This window comes from Clupea harengus, chromosome 13, assembly GCF_900700415.2.
Source record: "Clupea harengus chromosome 13, Ch_v2.0.2, whole genome shotgun sequence".
Taxonomy (NCBI): Eukaryota; Metazoa; Chordata; class Actinopteri; order Clupeiformes; family Clupeidae; genus Clupea; species Clupea harengus.
In genome coordinates, this window is record NC_045164.1 from 19,772,489 (window position 1) to 19,800,147 (window position 27,659).

Consider the following 27,659-nt stretch of genomic DNA (forward strand, 5'->3'; position numbering starts at 1 on the left):
AATGTTCCGGTCCCAGTATTGGGGCCAGGGGCAGAAGTGTTGATACTGAATATCCTCTCGATGTTGATGTCCCTCTTGACAGTTAGGCTATCTCTGTACAGCTGAGCGGCTCCTCTGATTGATCACCAATGACTGAGTGTGTTTCCTCCTCTGCGGTGGTAACAATTACAGTCATGGCCAAACACGTGCCAGGTGCCAAGGAGTGTGACTCTGGGTGCTGCACACCAACCACTAAAATTATATTATTATATGACTCAAACAACTTGCAGACTTGCAAGATGTGCAGTCTTGTTTTCTAAAAAGCATCTCAAAGTCCAGGGTATGGGTGGTGTGTTATTGGTGTTATGTCAGCAGAAATCATATCCAACTGCCAGACAAACATCTTCATTCTCCTGATGAAGAGGAGGAGCTACCATTTATGGTGCACATTGATATGCCGCTAGTTTTGTGTCAAGTAGTGTGTGTAGCCATTCTCCAGTATACTCCTACAGTAGCTAATGTGTGTGTAACCAGTCCCCTATCCTCCTCCTTACAGTAGGGAATAATACACTCATGACTTAATTTGTTTAAGTCAGTTATTGCCTCCATGTTGCCTTGTCATTTATCTGTGTTTGCATGATACGTACGTACGTACGTGCATGTGTGTGTGTGTGTGTGTGTGTGTGTGTGTGTGTGTGTGTGTGTGTGCATGTGTGTGTGTGCACACGTACGCATGTGTGCATGTATATTTATCTGTGTTTGCATGTGTGTATGGGTCAGATCAGCTTCATGTCATATTTTACATCAGGAGTTTTAAGGCCCATAGGCATGAGTAAAAAAATTAGTGTATTATAATTACAATCATGGCTGGTATTTGGGGCAAATTCCCAGCACCCTGAGGCTTAAAGGACTGACTGATCTCTGATGAAGTAATTTACTGTCAGAAAAAAAAACAACACAAATATTTCACTTGTATGGAAGTTCACAGAGTGCAAGAGAGCCTGTGTGTTTGTGTGTATTTGTGTCCCATTTTGACATATTTCATGAAAGGGTTCCTTAATGCACAGATGCAGCCTTCTTTGCCATGAAATGTTAGCATGACTGTAGGTTCTCAGTGACAGTGAGCCTTTTACAGTCAAGCTGCTGAATTGCAATAGATTTTGTAAATCTGGAAATCCTCAAGCAATCCTCTAACTGGAGAATGTCTGTGAAGGCAACCTGACAAGTATTCCTCTACTTTGGCATCACTGAGGGAACACCAAGACCAATATTTCCATTCAAATCTGTTCTGTCATTCACCCTATTTATTAAGGGAAAGATCTGAAATGAAATACACTGATATCTCTGGATGGTGAACTATATGAGAAACATAAAGTGTGATTTGTCTTCCTCTGCTGTTTGGAATCAGTAGCTCACATTCAACAAACCCAAAGCAGACAGGCAGCCATCTTGCTTATTCTAGCCATTTATCATTTCAGTCATGTAAAGGGGTGCAAGCATTCTGAGTATTCTGTGACAAAGCAAATAAACTGAGAGGTAAACTGGGGGAAAACAGGACATGGAGCTGGAGCTGGAGCTGGTCTGGTCTGCTGTCTGGATGCTTCATCCTCCATGTGTGTGAAGACAAAATGACTCTTTCATCAACGTGTGTGAGTCAGTCTGTGTTTCTGCGGTACTGGTGGCAGGAATACCAATATTACATTTTATACAACTGTTCTATTTTACGAGGACTATTTTGTTAGTTAACTTACAATATTTACATGTTCCATATTCTCCATCTAGCTGAGATAAATGCTGACATTTTTATTTTTTTTGTTGAAGATGATTGAAACAAATTGTAGACATTCATTTTGAAGGTATTTTCAGTGATGAATTATAATTATTTATGTATATATAATAATGTATAATGATATTATAATCTCTATATATATGTTGTGTCATTTTATAGAACTGGTTCTTCTCCTCATGTGAAACTATATGTATATATGTATTGAACTTGAGTTTTTTTTCCGTGAGAAGAACATCCTGCACCAATAAATGAATGTTCTGCACAGACACCACAGGGGTTTAATGGCATGGGCCTTTACTTGTGTTGGCACTGTGCACAATACCAATGCTGGAGAAAATCTGTTTGGAGACCAGAGGTTTTCCAGTCCTGAAGGGTCCAGTGTATTAAAAAGTCTTAAATTGAACTTATAGAACCTATAGAAACCCTGTCTGAACACAAAAGGAACATGCATTCTTTTACTGAGGCCTTTTTCCTGTGCATCACTTCATGTTAAGTGTTGGCTGATGGGAGTAGTGTGTGTGTGCGTGCACGCGCGCGCGTGCGTGCGTGCGCGCGTGTGTGTGTGTGTCACTGTGCATTCTTGTGGGTTATATGTCACTGTATGCAGGGGGACTGTACCCTACCCCCCAGAGCTTGTCTGCAGGCTGTGTGTCTTGTTCTCTAATGGATGTGGGCCTATATAGAAGTATTACTGTGATTACTGTAAAGTTCAGAATGGTCTTTCTCCAAACACACACACGTGTGGAAATACAAAGCAGATACAACAAGACTTCATTTTAGATGTGAAAATGAGGTTTTAGCAATGTATTAGCAATTAGCAATGTTACTAATAGTTTATAGTTAATCTGTACCAACAGTTGTTTAATGTTTGAAACTTTACTTTTCATTTTTATACAGACAGGTAGCCTACAGCATGTGATACAATGCATTATGAGTTATGACATACGCTTCATGTAAAATGTGTACATTTCTCTACACTGTTCTGTTGAGGACTATTACTCAGCTGATCAATATTAAACAGACAGACAACATCATGCAATCAAATCACCATATAGTGTAGTTTGACAGAATGTCATCTGAAAAATACACAATGAAAACTAAACACCCAATACAGTTAGCAAGCAGGCGTGCATAATCTAAATTCTGATTGAGTTGTGTGTGTGTATGTGTGTGTTTTCGCTCTTTTGGTAATACAGGTAACACACTTCCTAATTAGTCAGCTGACTGACTGACTTAGACGTGGAACAGCAGGTGACCTCTGAAGGTGCTGTGATGGTTTGCGTTATCTAATATCCTATGATTGGCAGGCAGGAAAACATCCACCACATCTCCCACCTCCAACAACACACTAACACCATTAGATGCGTTTATGTCACCACGGTCAAGTACGGCGTAGGCCATCACGAGGTTCTCCCTGTTCCTGCGGATACGTGCTCCCAAAGGAACAGAGCTGCCTTCCCCATAGACGTAAAAACTGAAGTCATACACTCCCTTCACCGGAGCTGTGAAGATCCCTGAGTGAGAGAAGAACAGCAGGTCACACACACACACACACACACACACACACACACACTACTGATGAAAAGCACTACACATCTGATGTGGTAAAATGACATGGACATTCACCTGTGTTGGAGTTGTACGCATTGCCAATGTTGGTAATAATGTATTTGTAGACCAGGGTTGTTCCAGTATTGAAGGGTCCTGTGTATCTGTAATCTGTTATTTCCAGTGAGACTGAAAAAGACACTTTTCTTTCTGGGGACAAAAAAGGTAAAGTTCTTCATGGGCTATGAACAGCAACACATTTAAAACACAGATGGACAGATTAATTTACACGGTCCCAGTTTACTATGAAAGTGTATGAAACCAGTTAAATGCGTCGTATATGCAGAGTGCAAAAAATAGCAAAGATAAGAGCTGATTTGGCCGAGTTTAGGTAGGTCAGGGTTTAAAAGCTCTCTCTCAATACCCAGTATCAAAGGCAAGTCTGCTAAAAGTAACAGTTTACATAACTATGGACGCAATGTGAGTGTAACACACAAATTGTCAATGTATGCTAGACACTTTTACATGAACTGACATGCACCCAAAGCCTCAGCCTCATAGTTAGTCTGTTACTGGGCTTAATAGAGTAGTTTAAGTGACGGAAGTGCAGGATCAAATGACATGTAGGAAGATAAGGTGTTTTAGCATGCACAGTAACAGAGTCAAGTGTCAGTGTCAGAGATCAGTGTCAATACAAATTTCAATCACACACATATATAATTGTCTACCTGCCTTCTCTGTCTGCATATTGTTCATTTGATCCTCACTGGCTCTCTGTGTGGCCTCCATTTGTGTCTTAGTGTATCTGGCCTCCCCGTTCTGCTCCTCTACAGTCTGAGGGAGGTGTATGGGGAGGATAGAACATCTTATTTACCTTCATTCCTTTTCTGCAGATTCATTATTTCATCCTCACTGGCTCTCAGTCTGGTCTCCATGGCCTCCATTTGTGTCTTAGTCTGCCTGACCTCCACTCTCATCTCTCTCAGCACAGTGTGGATGTCAGGCCGGGCAGGTTTGTTGGATGGAGGCTGTCGCAGCAGCTTCAGTTCTCTGTGCTGCACCAATAACTTCATTCTCTCTGGTCTCTGCTTCACCAGAGTGGCCCTGGTGAGTGATGTCATTTTCACTGATGGTCTCTCCGCTGAGCTGCGTCTCAGCCAAACAGCAGCACAGCAGCACCAGTAGAGCTCCAGAAGTCTTCATGCTGAAACTGGACGATTCTTCTCTCTTCTCATCTGCTGCTTGTTCTTACAGTCATATTTATACTCTGTGACCTGGCTACATATTACCAAGTGATGTCCTTGAGTTATGTAGCTATTCATCACACCAACAGTGCTGGTTTCTGGTAAATGATAAGGAGTTAAAGTGGATAAGGTGTGTTGGTTTGTAATGATCTACGGTTCCCAAACTTATACACCGTGAACCAGAACGTGAAAAAGTCCCAAGCGCAGAAACTACACACCACACCCACAAATTACAAACTCAACAGGGAAACGGCTTTAGTGGGGATATTCAGTGAACCATACCTAACCCTGCTAGTCAGAGGCAGACCATAGGTCTGTGAGGTCCTAGAGGGGAGATGTTGAGAATGAACCTCATATATGTCATTTGACCCCATAAAGCCTTTCAGCATTAAACCATCCACTGACCCATAGACGTTGATAGACATTGATGTGTTATGCACTTTATTAGGCTGCATGATGGTCTCTCTTATCTGTCTTATCTGGAGCCAATGGTCAGATTCTTCTGACGTGCTCCCACACACCGTTTCCATAGCAGCAGTAGCATTCCATGGCCATGTTTATGATTCATCAGAACTACAGTCTGGAAGGCATGGGTTTAATATTATCCTGAATATGAGACCAGGACATGTAGTACTTGAGTTCACAAAAGCAAAACCTTAGGACGTAAGGACTTGTGTGTTACTTTTGTGTTGTCCAGAGCTAAAGGGCTTGCAGGTGTGTGTGTCCACATGTAAAAGACCAGGGGGGTATTCCTCGTAGCTCGCTAAGCGGTTTAGCGAGCTAATTTTCAGGCTAAGATAAAAAAACGCCCCTCTTTTTGGTTCGTGGAAGCAACTTTCGATAAATCACCATAGTAACATATCAATTAGCACTAACCTGCTCCAGCGCAGGCTAACTTAAGTGTAGCTGGATAAGCTTGCCACACCCCCGGAAAAAGGAGGGATCCCATTGACCAAGGAGCCATATTAGATAGTTAGATTAGCGTAGGGAGAGAGTTCTTTGCGATCGCCAAGATCCATTATTCCATCAGGATGAGTTCTTGTATGAGCGCTACTGATTCAGCCGACAAGGAATCATTAATTTACAAGACCTTCTCGAGTCATTTATTGCAAACACCACAGTCGAACATTGACTGTCTTGCGCTTTTTTGCGAGTGGTACATTTTTGTAGTGTCGGCGATGCGGAGAATAAAGCACTCATAATTATATGACAGTGTTATTAGTACACCATAGCATATCATTATTGTAGAAAATGATTAAGGTGGACTCATGATAAGAATAGAGAGAAATACACACAATTTATTTTCACTGCTTCATTGTATTGCATTTGTTATTAATACATTTAGTCATTTAACAGACACTTTTATTCAAAGCGACTTACAAGGAAATGCAAAACTACACCGAGGAATGAGGTGAGGGGAATCGCAGTTACTAACCGGTAGCGTTATCCTCTGTACCAGCTATCAGCCTATTAACATCCCAACACACCGCTTCTTGTCTTGCTCTCACAGCGGTGGCGGTGTTGAATTTTGCCATGATTATGGTCTTGTATTCTTCATAAGCGTTCATGTTCATCTCCTGCTCGCCAGCGGAGAAAAAAAGAGCCCTTTTCTTTGAGTTTAGAACCATTATACCGTTAGAATAGAATCATTGTTTTGGTGATCGACCTTTCCTGCCTTTTAAAGTAGGAGGTGCATGCGCAATTGCCCTGATAAGTTTAGCCTGGTTGAAATGAACCACATGATTTGGATGCGGATCAGCCGTTGACGACCCGATATTTCCTGTTCTCAATCAGCTCACTAATGTTAACGGGCTAAAAGGACAATTGATTTACTTAGCTTCAGCCCTTACGACGAACGGGGCCCAGGATGTTTGTGAGCATTCTCTCTGTTTCTCTCTCTCTCTTTGTCTGTCTGTCTGTGTGTCATTGGGTTTCAGCAGTAAGGGGACTCAGGCTATAGCTAAACAGACACCCAAACCAGAACTGTGGCATCAATTAACACACAGTATTACGCCATGTAGTGATGTTCTTGAGGGGTTGAGATAATCATTGGCCAAACATGCGTCAGACATGAATGATGTCATTCCTAAAGATGCAGGGGAGAGTGGGGTAGGAGGAGCCAGAGGACAAGCTGGCCCACCTCTGTTGTCTTGGAAACCATACACAAATTATCATGTGACCCTACATTTAGTTTGCATTCTCCATTTTCACCTTGCTGTGGAAGGAAGAACCATGTGGATTAAGTGGTAAGCATATTTTCTCACAAAACATTTTTTAACAAACAGTTTTGATTTTTTTTGGCATACTAGGTTTAATTAGTCTCACATCAAAAGTTCAAAAGCCCAAAAGCATAAAAGCCCAAAAATGTATCTTTAAAAAAAGTTATTTATCTGTTGAAAACATTATATCACATATATTTATGAACTTGCAGTGTGTAAAAACATGAGTGAATTAGCAAAACAATCGTTTTGGGGTGCTAGACTAGATTTTTTACACCAAAATGGTGGCTGTGGGGCAAAATAAGCCAGAGTCTTGGAGGTAAATTGGACTGGTGGTTCATCTTACCCCGTCTTGTCCAAAGAGCTGTCATGATGGTGAGTCATTCATCCTCCTGAGCGCTCACAGGCACACAAACAGCTGAAGTTTATGATTTATCTCCCTCTGCTGGTCACTTAATGCAACAACATTTTGCTTTCTTTCTGTTCTCAGTGTTGAATTGAATTCGTGCCTCCCTGTCCCACCTATACAAACGTATTGTTTCTGTCCTCATGTGTTCATGCAATGATCCCATCTTTCCTGTCACAGTGGCTACTGCTGGTACTGCTAGTCATTGTGGTGCTCAGTTTGTTTATGTTGCATTGACTGGCTTTTTAGCAAATAAATAGTTAAGACTGAGCCTTGTTTGGTTTCTCTACAGTTGAAAGCAGTATTTATAAAAGTCACATTCTAAATCTGTCACCTCTGCAGTATGTATAAAAGTCACATTCTAAATCTGTCACCTCTGCAGTATGTATAAAAGTCACATTCTAAATCTGTCACCTCTGCAGTATTTACTATTCAGTATGAGCATCATGACACCTCAAAGCAATTTAAAGATGGGAATGGATGGAATTAAGCCCATGAGGATGATGATTAGGGCGACGAAGAGGACCACATAAACACAGCAACCCAGTAGGGAGTCTGTGATCCAGAGACGATGGACCAAGAAGAAGAATATAAGGTCTACGAAGCACTATTAGCAACTTCCAAGGCCTGAACCCCCGAGGTGACGATGGCCAGGAAAAACTTCCTTTCAACAGGCAGAAACCCTGATCAGAACCCAATTAAAAAAAAAACAATAAAAGGTGGGGGTGGGCAACTGCCTGAGACTAGCACAGTGGATGGATAGAAAGAGTACAACAGATTCAGATGGCAAGCTGATCATTCATGCATACAACATGGTACACCAGACAAGGACTATACATAAAAGCATATTATCATCCATACAGACACCAGACAAGGACTATACATATAAGCATATTATCATCCATACAGACACCAGACAAGGACTATACATAAAAGACACCAGACAAGGACTATACATATAAGCATATTAGCATCCATACAGACACAAGAAAAGGACTATACATATAAGCATATTAGCATCCATACAGACATCAGACAAGGACTATACATATTAGCATATTAGCATTCATACAGACACCAGACAAGGACTATACATATTAGCATATTAGCATCCATACAGACATCTGCACACACACAAAGGCCTATAAATGCCAGTGGAAACAGGTGGGGCAGAGAGTAGCCAGCACATGCCTATCTGCAGTGCAGCACTGGCACTGACCAGGGATGGGGGTGTGTGAGGGGTGGGGGTGTGATGGGGTTGCATTCCTGATGAGAGATGCTGACTAACGGTAGGATATAAAAGCACCTCTCTCAGGAAGGCTGATGCACAACTTGCTGTCCACTACTGTCTACAGAAGCAATTTCCAAAGGTAAGTTACGGGGACATTAATAAAATAACGAAGGTGTACTTTTAGACACTTCTATTTTTATTCTTTGGATGCGTACTGTACCTGTAACTTAAATATCCTTTGCTTGTATAGTTACAGCTATTGGAGTTTAGGCACTCAGTGATTTAAAAGATCAAATAATGATATATGCCTACTTCCATATGGCTTACTGTAGTGTAAAGGTAAACTGCACATTTGTTGTTTTGTATCTCTATCTTCACATGTCATTTTGTGGGATCCAGTTTGTAGCCTAAGATATTGCTCCTGCAGGCCTGTCCTTATGCTGGGGTTGGTGCTGTTCCTTGTTGTTTTCACTTGTTTTAACTTCATCGGTTTAAAGTGGTTAAACTTGTTTTAAAACAATTGATTCAGCTTTTATTGTGCACATGCCATCAGTTTTTCATTCTCGAACCTGGTAGTTAAAAGGTAAAAATAGAATTACCTGATGTGTAGAACCACGAGGTTTGCCGATCAGAAATATTCCATCACCGTGCATATATTTGAGCCCAGTTAAAACTTTGCAACGGAAACTCCTGTTTCATACTGCACCGGAATCCGTCAAATCCCTCTAACGTCTCTGAATCTAAAAAAAAAAAAACTTCTAACAGAGACAACACGATATTACGAAATATTGAAATTACGAAATATTGCTGCACGTTCGATTACAAGATAGGCAATGTCGTTAAAATCACAAGATATGGCAAACGACGGCATACGTGAATCCCAGCAGTTGTGTTTGGTGACTCAGGTCTTTTTTTCTGAGTGGCTCTGGCGGACGCCAAATCGTCAGCAGATGAGAAGGCAGTCTCGTGATCTTACAGCGAGTCCCCATTCTCTAGGGAGTATTATTCTGCCATGACGGCATGACATTGCAGAAATGATGCTCACACCATCAAAGCGTAGACTCTACAGAAGTAACTTAATCTCCCTCTGCTTATATTAACGGGCTACGTCCATTATTGTGTTCTTCTGCTCCTTTGGCCTTTTCTTGGAACAGACAAGGAAAACGTTTACTAAAAAACTGGGCTGATTATTGTTAACAATTGATTTTTTTAGTATTTAACTTTTCGTATCAGATCACTTCAATTCTATCGTATTGCTCTTAAATGAATTACATATAGTTAATTCTTAAATGGATGTTCTTACCTGTGATTTAAATGTTCCACCTATATCCCCCTTCCTGTTTCATCCATTCGTTTCACTCAAGGTTACACAAATGAACAATACAATAACAAAACAAAGTATAATATTATTACATAATATTATTACTGTTTGATTATCATATGTTTTCATCTCCATTTTGCCTTGTCAGGAGATCATATCCACTTTAAAGACATCAATGTATTAATCTACCTATTAATCAATGATCACTTATTATACATTATACATCAATCTTATCTTCCTAACTACACCTACAAAATCCTTTTAAGGATCAATAAGTACTTCTCTCTCTCTCTCTCTCTCTCTCTGCCTTTCTCCTCCAGCTGTGGGAGCAGATTTCTGTGGATTCCGCTGACACGTCCATTCTGATTCCACCATGATGTCACTTGGTAAGCCACATGACCGCCTAACACCATGCAATCTCGCACTGTCCTTTTACAGCATAAAAATGATGGTACTGTACCTTTTTTATTAGAAAACCAAACCATCAGCTGCATTGCTGGGGACAGCACATGTATGCACTCTCAGTGTGGTCCATTAGTGTAGCTCAAAGCTGGAGTTACATGCGTATCTTTGTGGTTGAAGCCTGGAAGAGCAGGTACCTGATATACTGTGATTGAGACAAGGCTTTGTCAGCTCAAACTAGATGGATGATTTTTGTCTGTCCTCAGCACTAGACGAGACTGTGACCTCTTTGGAGACCAGACTGAGAGCCAGTGAGAAGACAGTGGCAGAGCAGAGTGCTTTTATTAAAGAGCTGAAGGAGAAACAGGCAGAACAAACAGCAGCCCTGAAGGAGCTGAAGAAGGAGAGAGAGGAGAGGAAGGTGTCTTTCTCCGCTTCGCTGCTTGAGTCAGGAGCTGGGAACACAGGGCCCGACGATGAAGAAGGCAATCTCATCTATCAGAATGTCATAACCAACATCGGTAATGCCTACAACCCAGACACAGGTACCAGAACTATACTTACTATCAACATGTCAGGGCTAACCTTAACCCAGACACAGGTACCAGAACTATACTTCAACCCGGACACAGGTACTTCTACCCAGACACAGGTACCAGAACTATACTTCAACCCAGACACAGGTACTAGATCTATACTTCAACCCAGACACAGGTACCAGAACTATACTTCAACCCAGACACAGGTACCAGAACTAGACTTCAACCCAGACACAGGTACCAGAACTATACTGCCAATTTGCCACGTTCTGAGGTACAGTGTGTTCTTATAGGCAGCTAGTTTCACTATCATCTTCAAATTCATTTTGATGGTATATAGTTATGTGAAGATGAACACGTGTCCTTTCATCTAGACATCCAGGATATGCACTATAAAATGTGTACACAATTTATAAGTCAGGGATGAGTCTTAGAGGAAACACTCGTAGGTGTTATAGGCTTGTTTTTGATGCACTAATCCATTTTCTCACTAAGTTGTCTAATGACTCACCTCTCTCGTCCCTGTGAGACTGCTGGTCCACATGCAGTACAGCAGCTCAGTTTTCTGTCTTCCACCCCAGGTGTGTTCACAGCTCCAGTCAAAGGCGTCTACCACTTCACTGTCTTTGCTATGGGTCAGGGCCACGAATCCACGGGCACTGGAGTCTGTCTTTATAGAAACGGAGCACGCGTTGTTACCGCATGGAGTCGGCAGCCGGACGAGAGGGTGTCCGCGTCCAACGGGACGTCTCTACTTCTGGAGGAGAATGACGAGGTGTGTGTGAAGCTCTGGCCAAACTCCTGGGTGTACGACAATGAAAACCATCTCACCACATTCTCCGGCCACCTGCTCTTCCCCATGTGAGCCTGTCGGATGGGACAGTCCCTCTCAGTACGTCTCCAAGAGCTTGAAGGCCAGGACTTGCTTAGAACAGATATTGCCAATGCACTTGCAAAGCCGTATCTCATGCAGTAGATCTATCACCCTAATTGCAAAGCAGAAAATAGATCTATCTATCTAAATGTAAAGTAGAAAACTACCAACTGTATTCAAAAACTTGCTCTCAATGTCTTGACACTTTCTACAACAATTGCGACCCTTCTTATTGATTGGTTTTATTTACTTACAGTTGTTACTTACTTACTTTATTGATTTATTTATTTATTTACAATTGTGTTAATAGACAAATGTTAAAAACGCTCACCACAGGAATATCCTTAGACAGATCAAATGCAGGTTTTGTCACTTTGTCCCCTCAGGATAGCTGGCAGTTTGGTCTGAAAGCTGTGATGTATAATACATCTTTCAATAAACACTTGACCCTGTATTAATGGAGGCCTTTGTGAGACTGAATGCTGTGATTATCTTCATTAAATCTTGAAATAATTCACTGCTACTGTGTTTGACTGGTGGTCTACTTAAGCAGCATCTGGAGGTATGATCACTAAGCTAGCTGACTCATTAGGCAGCCTGCGGAGGTAGGATCACTAAGGTAGCTGACTCGTTAGGTAGCATGAAGAGGTATGATCACTAAGGTAGCTGACTCGTTAGGCAGCCTGAAGAGGTATGATAGCTAAGGTAGCTGACTCATTAGGCAGGTGAACACAATGTCACAGCCTCACTGCCCCCATTGCACTAAAAATCATCACCTTAATAAAGAGTGAAGAAGAGAGCGCCGATATCATCATGTCTATCATTAGAGCTGGGCCTGAAACAATCATGTAGAATACTCCATTAAAAGAGCTCTCTGGACCTCCACTTGGCTAGTTAGGTACAGTCAGACAACTATCTATTTTTTTTTTCTGTTAATGAGATGAGAGGTGAGAAGGTTTGTCTCCCCTGTAGTCTCCTCTGGAGGAGCTCTCTGGATCTCCGCTCGACTAGTCGAGTTAGTTCTGATCACTGATCCCAGTCTTCTGGGTGAGCTCAGCTCTTCTGTAAAGACTGCTATGGTGACATTCACTAGGAGAAACTAGTGACATACTTGAATGTGACTCTAAAGCAAGTATAAAACGAGATCTGATTGGTGACTAGTGAGTGTTGCTGTGAAGATGAAGCAGCTGCAATTACACTTTTGCCCAGTAGGGGTCAGCGTTGCACTACAAACAGCGGTTACCAGCATGGGATCTGTCGACCCCAGAGGCCACCAAGCTTCAGACCTCTCACCACGGACACGTAACACTGACTTCTGGTTTTACACCCAACAAATAAAGGTTATGCTTAGACCTACAAGCACACACACTCTCTCTCTTTGTCTCTCGCTCTCTTTCTCTCCCACATACATACAGACACACACACACACACACACACACAGACATTCAGAACATTCAGAAACCCACACAACATATGTGTGTGTGTTTGCTGTACCTACACACACACACACACACACACACATGCAGGCTTACACGTATAAATGCACACACAGACATACGTGTACACACACGCACACACACACACACACACACACACACACACACACACACACACACACACACACACACAGAGACTAAAGTGAGTGCTGTGCAAGTGATCAGAGCTGGATGACTGCTCTGAGCTGAGGGAGGTTTATAATTATCCCCCATTTAAAAAAGGATCAAGTCTCCAGAGGCATGAGCATATGTGTGTGTGTGTGTGTGTGTGTGTGTGTGTGTGTGTGTGTTCACTGGCAGTAGACGGACTCTCCTGCTGAAGGACAGGAAAAAACAGCAGATACTTAACTGTCCAGTGCAGGGTAAGTGTTTCTCTCTCCCTCTTTCTTTCTTTCCCTCTTTCTCTCTCTGTCCCTCCCTGCCTGTCTCTTCCACCCCTTACTCGCCTCACTCCTCGTCTCTCTATGTCTCGCTCTCCTGTGTCTGAAAAACGGTTGCTCTGTCTGTTTGTCTGTCTGTCTGTCTGTAAAATATAGAGTTGTGATTACGTTAACCTGTGTGGTTTATTCTTGGCTCCACCGTGGCTCTTCTAGATGGTTCTGCTCGGACACATTGTAAACACATCCTGAAGGGGGCGCTCTCGGACACACAGTAAACACATCCTGGAGGGGGCCTTCTCGGACACACAGTAAACACATCCTGAAGGGGTCGCTCTCGGACACACAGTAAACACATCCTGAAGGGGGCGCTCTCGGACACACAGTAAACACATCCTGAAGGGGGCGCTCTCGGACACACACAGCCTGCAGGGGGCGCTCTCGGACACACAGTTAACACATCCTGCAGGGGGCGCTCTCATACACACACATCCTGCAGGGGGCGCTCTCAGACACACAGTAAACACATCCTGCGTGAATGCCCGGCCATGCCCATTTTGTGTATTGTTTTGTGTGTGTCTGTGTGTGTGTGTGTGTGTGTGTGTGTGTGTGTGTGTGTGTGTGTGTGTGTGTTCAGGATGGCTGTGGAGTGGTGAAGGGGCTATGAGACCCCCTCTGTCTCTGAACTGCAGGACTTCCTGTTAGCCAACCGAATCCCCACAGGACACGTCAACCAGGTGTGGTCCACCCTTTACATTGGCAACGAGTGAGTGTGTACCAACCGGGTCAGGGCGTACCAACCGGGTCAGGGTGTACCAACCGGCTCAGGGGGTACCAAAAGTGTCAGTGGTAGAGCACGTAGAAGTAGCTACCAGAGAGGTCAGGGGGTACCAGTCTGGTCAGAGGATCCAACCGGGTCAGGGGATACCAGTCTGGTCAGAGGATCCAACCGGGCCAGGGGGTACCAGTCTGGTCAGAGGATCCAACCGGGTCATGTTCAGGGTGTTGAGGAGGGAGGGCCAATCAGAAGAGGGGTTGCTCATTATGTCATGTTTTCCATGATTATACTTCATGTTGACCATAGATATCTTATCATAGTGATCATAGCTTTCCAGGTAACACTTTACTTAAACCCAGTACCCATAAAGCATTATAAACATATTTATAAATGTTAATAAAAGGATACAATTATTCATATTGCATCATAGTGTCTGACATGAGTCTATGTAACCATTCATAAAAAGATATAACTGCACTCGTAAAGCATTATAATGTTAAAGCCAACAAATGTTATAAAAGTTTGTAGGGAGTCATATGGAGCTCATAAAAAGCATTTTCTGAATACAAAGAAGTCATCAGTGACATTATCAAGAGGTAAAAGAAGCTATATTATGTATTCTGATACTTCAAGCTGTAAGGGTTTATACTATAACATCATAATGCTTTACAAGTGCAGTCATTACCATGTATAAATAGTTATGCAGACTTATGTCAATCATTAATTCATTCATCCCTTTATGAATGTGTTTATAATGCTTAATACCCAAAGCAGGTCACATTCACGATGAGGACTTTGTGTTAAACCCAGTCTAGGCTTAATACCCAAAGCAGGACAATTTCACAATGACGACTTTGTGTTAAACCCAGTCTAGGCTTAATACCCAAAGCAGGTCACATTCTCAATGTGTGTTAAACCCTTCTGCACCATTGCCTCCCTACAGTGAGTGGACATGGTTGAGCCTATGTGATATACATTACACTTGCTTATCACAGTAAGTGCATTTTCGATTACTCGACATAAAGCTATACGGTCTAGATATCCCCTCCACCTGACAGCTGTCTGACCACTGGCCTTAATCAAGTACATTAACAACACCTTTACGTTATTTCATTTGAACCACTCTTGTGACAGGACCACGTGAGATCTCTGGAACAGTTATGGACTCTACTGTGTTCTGTTTTTAACCTGTTACAGACCCGATGTTACTAGCGTTCCCACGGCAACGGTAGCAGGACAGTTCTCAGGGAGGCGATTGAAGGGTTCCCCTTTAAACTGTTATTATATAGTTGCAGGGTTAGGGTAATGAGCCGGGCCTTTAAACTGTTAAGTTGCGGGGGGGGGGGGGGGCATACATTCCTGGCTGTAACTCTCTCCAGATGAGCTGGGCCTTTGAACTGTAGCCAGTGGGAGTCGGTGAACCCCTCTCATCTCGCTCCCTCCATCACTGAAACCAGAGTACCATCGTCTGGTCCTCATCCAAAGACAGTCTCGCCCCCCCAGCATAGCTGGATGTCTTAAAGTCGAGCGCGAGGTGAGGTTCACCCCTCAAAACCCCGCAGCGATGTGCTAATGCGACTCAGATGCTGTAATCCACACAGTCCCACACGCTCTCACACACACACACACTCACACACACACACTCAGTCCCACACGCTCTCACACACAAACACACTCACACACACACACTCAGTCCCACATGCTCACACTCACACACAAACACACACTCAGTCCCACACGCTCACACTCACACACAAACACACACTCCGTGATCCGTGGGGTTTGGGCCTCCAGGCACTTGTGATCCTGCACTCAGAGCCGGAGCTAACGATCAATGTCAAACAGAAAGGTTAAGACGCTTTACACAAAACATTTGAAGAGCTCCAAAGCGTGGGTGTATAGCAGTTTATGAATTTAATAAACTAAAAGAAAACAGAGTGTACTGAATGTTGTCTTCAAAGGCTTTGTGCTGAGGTTTTCATACTTCTGATGTTTGTGTTTGAGACTTGTGCTCCTGAGCTGCTCAGAGCTGGTAACAGAATCCAATGAAGAGCGCAGCTGATTCTGCCTGTGGACACAACAGTGGCTGGACTCCTCTGCCAACCACTTTACACACAATAGGGAACAAACACAAACAGAAGCATACAGCACAAACAGATGCAGACATCACAAACACAGGCAGACATCACAAACAGAAGCAGACATCACAAACAAACGGAAGCAGACATCACAATCAGAAGCAGACATCACAAACAAACAGAAGCATACATCACAAACAGAAGCATACATCACAAACACAAGCATACATCACAAACAGAAGCAGACAGCACAAACAGAAGCAGACAGCACAAACAGAAGCAGACAGCACAAACAAACACAAGCAGAAAGAGAACATATTTTAGTTTTATGTTAGTGGTTAACATGACTTTTGACCTCTTACACAGTTTCATCCAGTGCCTGTGGTTACAGGTTGAACCTAACCCTTACATCACCGGTGACCAATCAGAGTCTTGTGCTACCTGTATATCACTTTCAGCCAACCATAGTCTTGTGTGTGTTCAATACAACACGCAAGGCATCAAGGACCGTTCCAAATGAACTCCATTTCCGCTCTCCTGAGATGCTTACAAGCTGCCTTTGTAATGTTTTGAAGGCAGCGTTGATGTACCCTCACTGCAGCCCGTTACCCATAAATCTGTCTGGCAGCTCTCTAGGGCAACTGGACCTGTGTATTATGATGATATTTGATTATTTGAAATTCAATACAGGTTATATAACTGACAAAATGTATTTGCAAATTGAGCCACAATACGCAGTAGCAGGGATGTGAAACAACATCAGTAATGCACAACCATATGCATCTCAAACATCCCGTTGTGACCATGTCTGCCCCCAGCAAGGGCTAATACACACCCGCAACCGCCAATAAAAATAGCACCATCCCCACTACCTATCTGCCAAGCTCTTGCCTCAATCACCCAATAACCCACTTAACTCCACCCAGTCAGCATGCAGATGCACAACCCATTCACACTCATCCTTTAACCCCACCCCTTGATACACAACCCCACCCATTATACATCACCACGCCCACTTGATACACAACCACACCCTTAAGACACCACGCCCACTTGGTATTAGGCAGGCGTATGTCAATATATCTGACTGGAAATAACCATGGGAAATGTGGACAAATTGTGGAGGGTAAAAACTAACTATATTTTAGTCGTTCAGACATTTGAAATGTCCGAACGATGTCCAAATACCCCCTGAGGCCGGGGCTCTGCTGTTGGCATATAGTACAGGAGGAGCCAGACCAGTGGAGGAGGAGTCAGTACAGTGGAGGAGGAGTCAGAACTGTGGAGGAGGAGTCAGACCCGTGGAGGAGGAGTCAGTCCCTTGGCGAAGGAGTCAGACAAGTGGAGGAGGAGTCATATCCTTGGAGGAGGAGTCAGCCCAGTGGAGGAGGGATCAGATCAGTGGAGGAGGGGTCAGAACAGTGGAGGAGGAATCAGGTCCGTGGAGGTGGAGTCATCCCCGTGGAGGAGGAGTCAGTCCCTTGGAGGAGGAGTCAGACCAGGGAGAACATCAGCAAGACTGAATCCATAGACTTAGGCTTTACCTCTACAGTCTAACTGAACCAGATTGTATGCAGGATTGACACACACACACATACACACACACACACACACACACACACACACACACACAGACATACGCGCACACAAACACACACACACACACACAGACATACGCGCACACACACACACACACACACAAACACACACACAAAAACACACCCACATATACATATGCAGAAACACACATACACACACGCACGCACACCCCCACATGTACCCATGCACAAACACACACATATCACTAACACAGCACAACACACACACACACACACACACTAACCTTTCAGAGAACCGTTTTGCATACTTCGGATAACTGGCATGAAGTCCCCAGCATAGCTCCCATTACTCTGTGCATTATCTGACCTCTGAAAATAGCAGGCCAGAGTATGTGTGTGTGTGTGTGTGTGTGTGTGTGTGTGTGTGTGTGTGTGTGTGTGTGTGTGTGTGTGTGTGTGTATGTGTGTGTGTGTGTGTGTGTGTGTGTGTGTGTGTGTGTGTATGTGTGTGTATGTGTGTGTGTGTGTGTGTATGTGTATGTGTGTGTGTGTGTGTGTGTTTGTGTGGAGGGGGAATAAAAGGAGTCAACAGCCTGCCAAGAACGTTTCAGAGATCTGCAGCAGAATGCATGCGCAGAATGACTATTGAAAATTAATTCTTAACAGTCAGATTGGCTGGTGTCATCTCATGAGAATGGTGATAAGAGAACTTGACAGATGCTGTTATATGTATGGTAAATACCTGCTGCTGATCCCAGGTGAGTCTCCTCAAGATTAAACCAAACAAAAAAAATCTCTTTGGAGATTACTTTGCAGCATTCTGATCCTGTGGAGCTACTTCGTGTCTGGGAGATTGAAGGGGTTTATTGCATACAGTGTGAGGATAGGATGGCTCCCATGGTTACAGACAGATTACTGACATCCACACTTTCAGATGGAATCTGAACGACATCTCTCTCCCACAGACACCACCAGGGCAGCACTAAACCACAACCATCACAAAGGTAAGATGACTCCTCTCTTCCCCAGCTAACTTTAGTTATTCACGTCTCACTTTACTTGCCTATCTAACTTCACTTCCCTAGCTCTTTGCTTCCCTATATAACTTCCCTTCCCTAGATCTTTGCTTACCTATCTAACTTCACTTCCCTAGCTCTTTGCTTACCTATCTAACGTCACTTAGCTCTTTGCTTACCTATCTAACGTCACTTCCCTAGCTTTTTGCTTCCCTATATAACTTCACTCAGAAGGTTCTGTGTATTTCATCATTCAGGCAGCCGACTACTCAGACATCCACAGAGACTCTTTCATGCAGACTCATTTTAATTATTATCTTTAAATACCAGCTCTGTATGTAATCCTTCAGGGAGGACATACGCAGTGTTCAGCTAATATGAGGTCAGGTTCCAGGCCTCTGTTCATGATTGTTACCACAGCATGGGGCAGGATGGGGCAGGATGGGGCAGGATCAGACAGGCCCTAGGCCAGCTGCTGAGGCTAAGACATAAGGGACTGTGTGGCGAGCCGAGGTGTGTGTGTGTGTGTGTGTGTGTGTGTGTGTGTGTGTGTGTGTGTGTGTGTGCGTGTGTGTTGATGGCGTCAGGTGATATGTGTTTACTGCTTGGGGAGTCGTTCACAACTCCCAGAAAGCCCCAGGGCTGGTTGCTAAGGTCTGAAAGATCAAGCGCCTAAAAATATCACTTCCAGATCTTCAGTGTGTGCCAGGGTGCGCATGCAGACACACACACACACACACACACACACACACACACACACACACACACACACACACACACACACACAAACACACAAACACACACACGCACGCACACACACACACCATCTGTGCTTTCTTTGCTCATACTTCAGTCTCTGTTCTCTGCTTGAGCAGCCTGTTCTCTTCTGTCTGTCTCTGCCCTGCATGTTCCTCTCCTCCCTTTAAACCACACTGCTTCCCTTTCTTCTTCCCCTTCTTCTTTCCGTCTCTGCCTCCCCCCTTCTGCATCTCTATCCCTGTCTCTCCATCCTCCAGAGCTTCTCCAGACGGGCAGGAGAGGAGGTAAGAAATGTCTCTATTGCACTTTATTTATGTTTATAAAGCACTTTGAGCTGCATTCTTTTGCATGAAAGGTGCTATATAAATAAAGTTTTATTATTATTATTATTATTGCTTAGGGGTTGAGTGGGGGGTAAAGTAATAAGGTTCTTCTGAGCTCTGGACAGTGAGGGGACTGGAGAGGAGAAGGAGAGGGGACATAGGGCAGTACCTAAGGTCTGAGTTTAGGGGAAAGGGCTGTAACTAAGGGCTGAGTTTAGGGGAAGGGGCAGTAACTAAGGGCTGAGTTTAGGGGAAGGGGCAGTAACTAAGGGCTGAGTTTAGGGGAAAGGGCAGTAACTAAGGTCTGAGTTTAGGGGAAAGGGCTGTAACTTTGTGTATTTCTTTTATATTGTCGCTGTATCTAAAACTTGTGGCAGCGACTTGGATCGGGAATCTTGTGGTTCTGGTCTCCATGGAGCCTGTGGCTTAAGACCCATGCAGGGGAGGTCCAGGTGGGACTGACCTTTGACCTCAGACCTTTTTTGGGTGTGAACTCCATCATCTGGGACACAATCAGATATCACCCCGCTACTCATTGAGCTCCACTGGCTGCCTGTAGCTGCTTGCATTAAGTTCAAGTCACTTATGCTTGCTTACAGAGTGATTGCTGGTTCTGCTCCCAACTACTTAAATGCTCTTGTAAGGGCAAATGTTCCCCCCAGGATGCTGCTCTCTTCTAATGAGCGTCGTTTTAGCAATGCCGACCGTGCAAGTACGGCAATCTAGACTATTCTCATTCGTAGTTCCACGTTGGTGGAACAAGCTGCCTAGTACTACCAGAGCAGGGGCGTCCCTCTCTACCTTTAAGAAGCTCTTGAAGACCCAATTTTTCATAGAGCACCTCCTTTCCTAACTTGCCCTTCCTCTCCCTTCCTCTTCCTTTTCTACCTCTTTGTAGGTAGGGCTTGAGGATGAAGCCAGTGTAGTGTAAGTGTGACAGTGTTTTAGTATAATAATAATATGTACACATTCTCACACTTCTTCTAGTAAAGATTCCAATATGACGAAACGAAATCAGTCAGCATTAAAGCATCTTAAAAAAAAACATTTCTTATGCTAACACAGGATTCTGACTGTCTCTCAGTGAAAAAACACACTTCTCCTAGTAAACACAGCAATCTTATGGCGGTTCAGTTTAACACACTTCCCGTAGTAACGGCAGAAGACACACTCAGAGCTAGACTGCAGTGTTAGGGAGTGAGACATGCTGAACTAATGAGCTTCTCTGAGAGTTAACTGTAGGATGGCGCCTCTCCTGAAGTCAGTCCCACAGCAGCTCAGCAGAGGCCTGTGGACAGAAACACGTTACTCAGAGTTATCTCAGGACGCTCTGGGAGGAAATGCTATCTTTGATGATAGAGAGAGGGGACGTTCCGGGAGGAAATGCTATCTTTGATTATAGGGAGAGGAACCCTGCTCAGAAGGGGGGCCCTCTTGTGAGTTTTTAAGACAACAGACCAAAGCACTTCTTAAATCACTGATTGTTATGCAAAACAGAGAACCCTCTTGTTATACTAATTGTTGTCTTGTAAGCGTAATTGTTTTCTTTGTTGTTGTTACAGTAATTATAATAGTACATGTCATTTTGTGTTGTTACAGTAATTGTAATTCTCTAGTAATTGTAATAGTACCTAGTAATAGTGTTTTTGTTTTTGTGTAATTTCTACATTTCTCAGCAGGAGGACACGGGCCCTGAGAAACACTGAGCACTGAGGAACAGAGATGAGCACCCGTGTCACAAAACCATCCAATCAGAGCGCAGGGGTTACCAAACCAGCCAATCAGAGAACAGGGGTCACCAAACCAGCCAATCAGATAGCAGGTGTCCCCAAACCGGCCAATCAAAACGCAGGGAAAATGAAAACAGCAATTCAGAAGAATGCGTACGCGCCTGTGAAGATCGACCCAGACAGTGACTACATGACGCCGGGGGCCTTTGAGCTGGAGCAGCTGTTCCGGACGGTTGGAGGGGCAGAGTACACACACGTCAACGAGGTCTGGCCCCGTGTCTTCATCGGTGATGAGTAAGTAGGCAGCACAGGGGTAGAGGAGTGCTCTGATTAGCAGACAGGGCCACTGGGGGAAACTGATCCAAAATGGAGGAGTGCTCTGTAGGCAGACAGGGCCACTGGGGGGAAACTTATCCAAAATGGAGGAGTGCTCTGATTAGCAGACAGGGCCACTGGGGGGAAACTGATCCAAAATGGAGGAGTGCTCTGATTAGCAGAGAGTGCCACTGGGAGAACTTCCAGAATCGCCTACCCAACTTTAATGTTTTGACTGATCTCAAAAGTGCTCTCAGAGGAGCGAGGAGCTATAAGGGAGGAAACGGAGAAGCATCCTACACGGAAGCATTTCCAAATGTATGTGATGTATGGCCCAAGGTGGAAGCTCCCCTCCCCAATCTTCACACTTGTCAACCTACAATTTAAAATTAGACGTATGAGCGAAAAAAAATATTATCAGTCAAATCAAGAAAAGCACTTCATATGCTTGATATGTCATCAAATATATCAACTTTAATGAGACATAGGTGATTATGTTTCCTACAGGATGGTGTTTCAAAAACAGTACATTCAAAATGTCACCTCAGGAGCAGAATGTGTTAATGGACAATTCTCAGTGCTTTAGCAGATTTGAACAGCTATAGGATGATAGGCTTTCTATCTTGATCAATATAGTCTGCATTTTCCACAGACATGAACATAAAGTAGGCCTAATCAATTCAGAGTTTGTTTAAAATAATTAGGGCTTCTCCTTCCTAGCATACTTTTTAAAAAGGTCGGCTTATATGAATAATGCTGGCTGGTGTGCAATTATGTCTTTTCACTATAATAGTATTCTACTGTACTCTATTTAAGTTGTAATTCATGTAATACCAATTCACGCAAAAATCATTGCAACCCCAATATTTATCTGTTGCCTCTCCGATGACAGTTACATACAGCAGAATTAAGACAGGGTAGACGATTTATTTCAGAACAACATTTTTTGTTACATTTCTTTAAATCCTTTTTTACATCCTGATAGCAATAAATAAATAAATGCTCTGTCAACAAAAAGAAATATCAGCCACAGGGCTGTAAAAAGCCTGTCCAATCATTTTATTCGTCATGGATGAAATGATTGGATGGCCTACCTGCCTGTCTACCTACCTACCTGTGCACACTCTGCCTGTGCACGAATTGCCATGACCAGAGTCTTCCACAAGGTTGGGCAGACATATTGCTATGAAAAGCTAGCGGGCTAGTCCCACAAGAATGACAGAGAAGGTGCAGCCAAGATGTTCAGTTCCACATATACCTACAACATCTTGTACTGCTAAACAAATCAAGAACAGGGGATATTTAGCATAAGGCCTCCATATCAAACAAACAAAGTCCGTGACACAAACTTAGAAGCACAGTCTGACTCGTGGGTTAAGGGAGCAGTGCAAGCACAGTCACTCAACATGCCACCTCCTCTCAGTCTGACAGCAAAGGAGATAAGGACGAAAGGGTCTGAAGCCAAGCTTGACAGTTCAGTAAACGCACCCACCACAGGGAGAGGAAGCCAGGCAGTTGTTGGTTTGTGGTTTCTGGTGTGGCAGTTAGCATAACCCAACATGGCCCCAGGAGTTCACGGGATAATGATCGTGACAGCTGAGGGAGTTGAAGGGACTGAAAAATGATGCCATACATTGCTGTATTTCTGTTGGTATTTGGAAGGGTCTGAAGGAAGGGGCTGGGATGTCTTCGGTTGTATACTTACAATATCTACCTTATCCTTGCTGGCTTCTCCAGAATCGCATACCTTACCTTTAACATTTTGATTGAAGTCCTTAATTTTTTTAATATGCTGTATATAATGAAAGGTCCATTAAGTCTAGCAAGAGGTGACATCTCTTGAATGTATAGGGTGATTGAGTACAACTAATTTCTCATGAATATCTGTCCCCCGTGTCTCACCCCCCCCCCCCCCCCCCCCCCCAGGAAAACTGCTCTGGAGCGCCCCCAGCTGGAGGCCATGGGTATGACGCACATCCTGAACGTGGCAGAGGGGAAGTGGAATAATGTGGCCACCGGTGCCAGGTTCTACCGCGGCATGAACGTCCGGTACTACGGCATCGAGGCCGAGGACATGCCCACCTTCAACCTCGCAGAGTTCTTCTACCCTGCTGCTGACTTCATGCATCAAGCACTCAACCACCCAGAGAGTGAGTGATAGAGAGAGAGAGAGAGGTAGAGAGAGAGAGAGAAAGGGGGAGAGCGAGAGTGATAGAGAGAGAGAGTGATAGAGAGAGAGAGAGGGAAAAAGAGAGTGATAGAGAGAGAGAGAGTGATAGAGAGAGAGAGAGAGAGGGGTGGGAGACAGGGAGAAGGACAGGGAATGAGGGACAGAGAAAGAGAAGCACTCAGCCACCCAGAGAGTGAGTGATAGAGAGAGAGAGAGAGAGAGAGAGAGAGATAAGGCTCGGAGGGAGGGAGGGACAGAGAAAGAGAAGCACTCAGCCACCCAGAGAGTGAGTGATAGAGAGAGAGAGAGATAAGGCTCGGAGGGAGGGAGGGACAGGGAAAGAGAAGCACTCAGCCATAGAGATAGAGAGGCAGAGGAGAATGAGGGGAGGAGGGAAAGGAGAAGAAAAGGAAAGAGATGGAGTAAGGGAGGAAAGAAAGGGAAAAAGAGAGGTGTAGATATTACAAGATGGTGAGAAACAAAAAGAAGAAAAAGAAAAAGGAGGAAGCACAAAAGAGAGAAAAATGTAAAATGGTCCCCTAAAGATGATCTATAGATGCTCAGAATATTAAAAAACTATCAGTTGAAAGTATTTATGGTTAAGGTTAAAGCTAGGGGTTGGGTTTGGTTAAGGTGATGTTCAGTGAAAAATTAGAAACACTGAACTTGAATTTGACCAAACCCTCTGTAAAGCTTCTGTAGGCGGACTGTCCAGATAAAGACACAGCCTGAAAGAAAAGAAGATAGTTACAGAGACAGAGTCAGAGAGAGGATATGAGGAAAGTGTTAGAAAGAGTTAGAAAGAGATGTAGAGTGAAGAGTTGAAAAGTGACAAAGAAACAGAGAGAGGGACAGACGAGCGGAGAGAGGCAGGGGAGAGAGAGAGAGGCAGGGAGGAGAGAGAGAGAGGGAGGGAGGGAGAAGCAGGGGAGAGAGAGAGAGGGAGGGAGAGGCAGGGGAGAGAGAGAGAAGCAGGGGAGAGAGAGAGGCAAGGGGGAGAGAGAGAGGGCGAGAGAGGCAAGGGAGAGAGAGAGAAAGGGAGAGAGAGGCAGGAAGGAGAGAGTGCTCCCCTACCTCTAACATAAGTTAGGAGTGTTCACCGTCACAGGTGACCCAGCTCAGGATCAGGATGAGGATGAGGATGAGTTTCCTCATAGGATGAAGATCAGTATCAGGCTCTCAGGGGACCTTTGTTCATCTATTTGGCTCAGCTGCCTGTATGCACTCAGCCTCTTCACTATCTGAATGAGAGCACTCCAGCCAGCATCTTAACATGCAGAGGGCTGCTGTGTGTGTGTGTGTGTGTGTGTGTGTGTGTGTGTGTGTGTGTGTGTGTGTGTGTGTGTGTGTGTGTGTGTGTGTGAGAGATCCTTTAGAGAGCAGAGTTGGGTTAGCCCGAGTGGCCTCAGTAATAACGGTATTGACTGGAGGCTGGGTCTGTGCTGGTGGGTGCAGGGCCCTCTCTGAGCTGTGACAGGATGAATGCCTGTTGGGGCACAGCTGGTCTGGAGATCAGACTCTAATGACAGGATGAATGCCTGTTGGGACACAGCTGGTCTGGAGATCAGACTCTAATGACAGGATGAATGCCTGTTGGGGCACAGCTGGTCTGGAGATCAGACTCTAATGACAGGAAAAGCTGACGGATGCCACTGCATAAACCAAGGTGGCAAAACTCACTGTGTGGGATTGCAGTGCCCATAGTAACCATGGCCAGAGCGCTTGATTATTTACAAAGCTGACTGCATGTGTGCACTTGCTTATTGTGCCATGTGTGTGGGTGTGTGTGTGTGTATTTATATTTAAGAATCTGTCTTAACTTGTGTTTTTGTGTGATTACAAGACTGATGTTATGACTGTTTTATCTGGGTGTGTGTGTGTGTGTGTGTGTGTGTTTCAGGTAGGCTGCTGGTCCACTGCGTGATGGGGCGAAGTCGTTCGGCCACACTGGTCCTGGCGTACCTGATGATCCACGAGCGTCTGAGCGTGGTGGACGCCATCACACACGTCAGACACAGACGCTGCGTGCTGCCCAACCGCGGCTTCATCAAGCAGCTCAGGGCGCTCGACATCACGCTGCAGCAGGAGAGACACTCTCAGAGGATCAGAGCCACAGACACACAACAGAAGAGTGTGAGAGACAGAGGGAGAGAGAGAGGGAGGAGAATGATAGAGAGAGGAGAGGGAGAGAGAGAGATGGCATAGAGAGACTTAGAAAAGGCAACGAGAGAGAGGGCGAGAGAGATGGAGTAGAGAGTGAGAGTGAGAGAGTGAGAGTGAGGTGGCGTAGAGAGAGCGAGACTGAGGTGGCGTAGAGAGAGTGAGAGTGAGGTGGCGTAGAGAGGGAGAGACTGAGGTGGCGTAAGGAGGGAGAGAGTGAGATGGTGTAGAGCACATGTGTCAAACTCAAGGCCCGCGGGCCAGATCCGGCCCGCCAAGCGATTTCATCTGGTCCGCCGGCTCCTCGTAATGTTGCAAAAAGTTCTATTGATTTGAATGGGCCCCGTGTAATTTTATTTGGCCTGCCAGATAATATGTAATGTCTATCAGAGCCTTGCTGTGGAATTAGAGCAGCGACACATCTGATACTGCCCAGCTGTCAATCTTCACCCCTGGAGTGGAGTCTACAATCAATGCATGGCACAACTACGGGGACAGATCTCTTTGAAGAGGTATCCAAATGTGTAAATGAAATGGGGCTGCCTTGGGACAAACTTGTTGGACTGACCACAGATGGAGCGCCTGCGATGTGCAGAAAAGAGAGGCATAAGAAATGAATGCCACTGATGTTTATTTTATTTTGAAATTTGATCTCTGTGTTTATAGGCAATAACTAAAAGGCCTAAGCTTTAGGCTGCTTGTCCCAGATTCAGTAGGCCTATTAAACTTAAGTATGTTTACATATGAAAAAATATAATATATCTTCTTTTTCCCAATAAATATTGAATATGTCCGGCCCTCGACTTGGACGCAGTTTTTAATTTTTGCCCTCTGTGTATTTGAGTTTGACACCCCTGGTGTAGAGTAGAGGTGGTGTAGAGAGGGAGAGAGTGAGATGGTGTAGAGAGGGAGAGAGTAAGGTGGTGTAGAGTGAGGTGTCGTAGAGATCGGGGGTTAGAGAGACGGGGTTGAGCTGCTGTGTGTGCGACCCTCATAGGGTCTGTTTGACTCTGATCCTGTGGTGAAGTGAGTGTGGAGTTATCCCCATGGAGTCCTGAAGCCCGAGGAGGACATCATCATCACTGTTCCACTGTTCCATTCCACCTGCTTATTCTGCAGTCAGACTGTCCCTGTGGTTCCAACTGCTTAGTCCCCAGTCAGACTGTCCCTGCGGTTCCCTCCTCTGCCCACGGCACGGTTTGGTTCCTTCCTGTTTGAGGGGTTCCTGCTCTTCTTACAGCATGTTGATTCCCCATCAGACTGACACTGCCTGGTCTTGGAGAATCAGTGACTCACCCAGCTGGATCTGGTACCACTGAAGTGGGTCAGAACATGTTTGGACCTGT

The 27,659-nt window shown here is 44.5% G+C and overlaps 2 protein-coding genes across 2 annotated transcripts; both read left to right on the forward strand.

Moving 5' to 3' along the window:
* Positions 1-8,439: 8,439 nt before the first annotated feature.
* Positions 8,440-12,075, forward strand: LOC116223325 (complement C1q-like protein 2). The gene is made up of 4 exons (XM_031579513.2): positions 8,440-8,555; positions 10,058-10,123; positions 10,406-10,684; positions 11,260-12,075. Exons 2-4 carry the CDS (start codon positions 10,111-10,113, stop codon positions 11,541-11,543), a joined length of 576 nt encoding a protein of 191 aa, XP_031435373.1. The 5' UTR covers positions 8,440-8,555; positions 10,058-10,110; the 3' UTR covers positions 11,544-12,075.
* A 6,328-nt stretch (positions 12,076-18,403) lies between these two features.
* Positions 18,404-26,325, forward strand: LOC105912514 (dual specificity phosphatase 29-like; the record flags this gene model as incomplete). Its single annotated transcript, XM_012841493.2, has 6 exons — positions 18,404-18,598; positions 18,775-18,844; positions 19,873-19,899; positions 21,615-21,962; positions 23,910-24,133; positions 26,054-26,325. Coding segments are annotated over exons 4-6 (798 nt in total), but the record flags the coding sequence as incomplete, so codon positions are not given.
* Between the last annotated feature and the right edge of the window lie 1,334 nt (positions 26,326-27,659).

Excerpts from the sequence above, each read along its gene's own strand:
- LOC116223325 (XM_031579513.2), top strand. Across the intron at positions 10,685-11,259 it reads TGCCTACAACCCAGACACAG|GTGTGTTCACAGCTCCAGTC; the intron begins GTACCAGAACTA and ends CTTCCACCCCAG.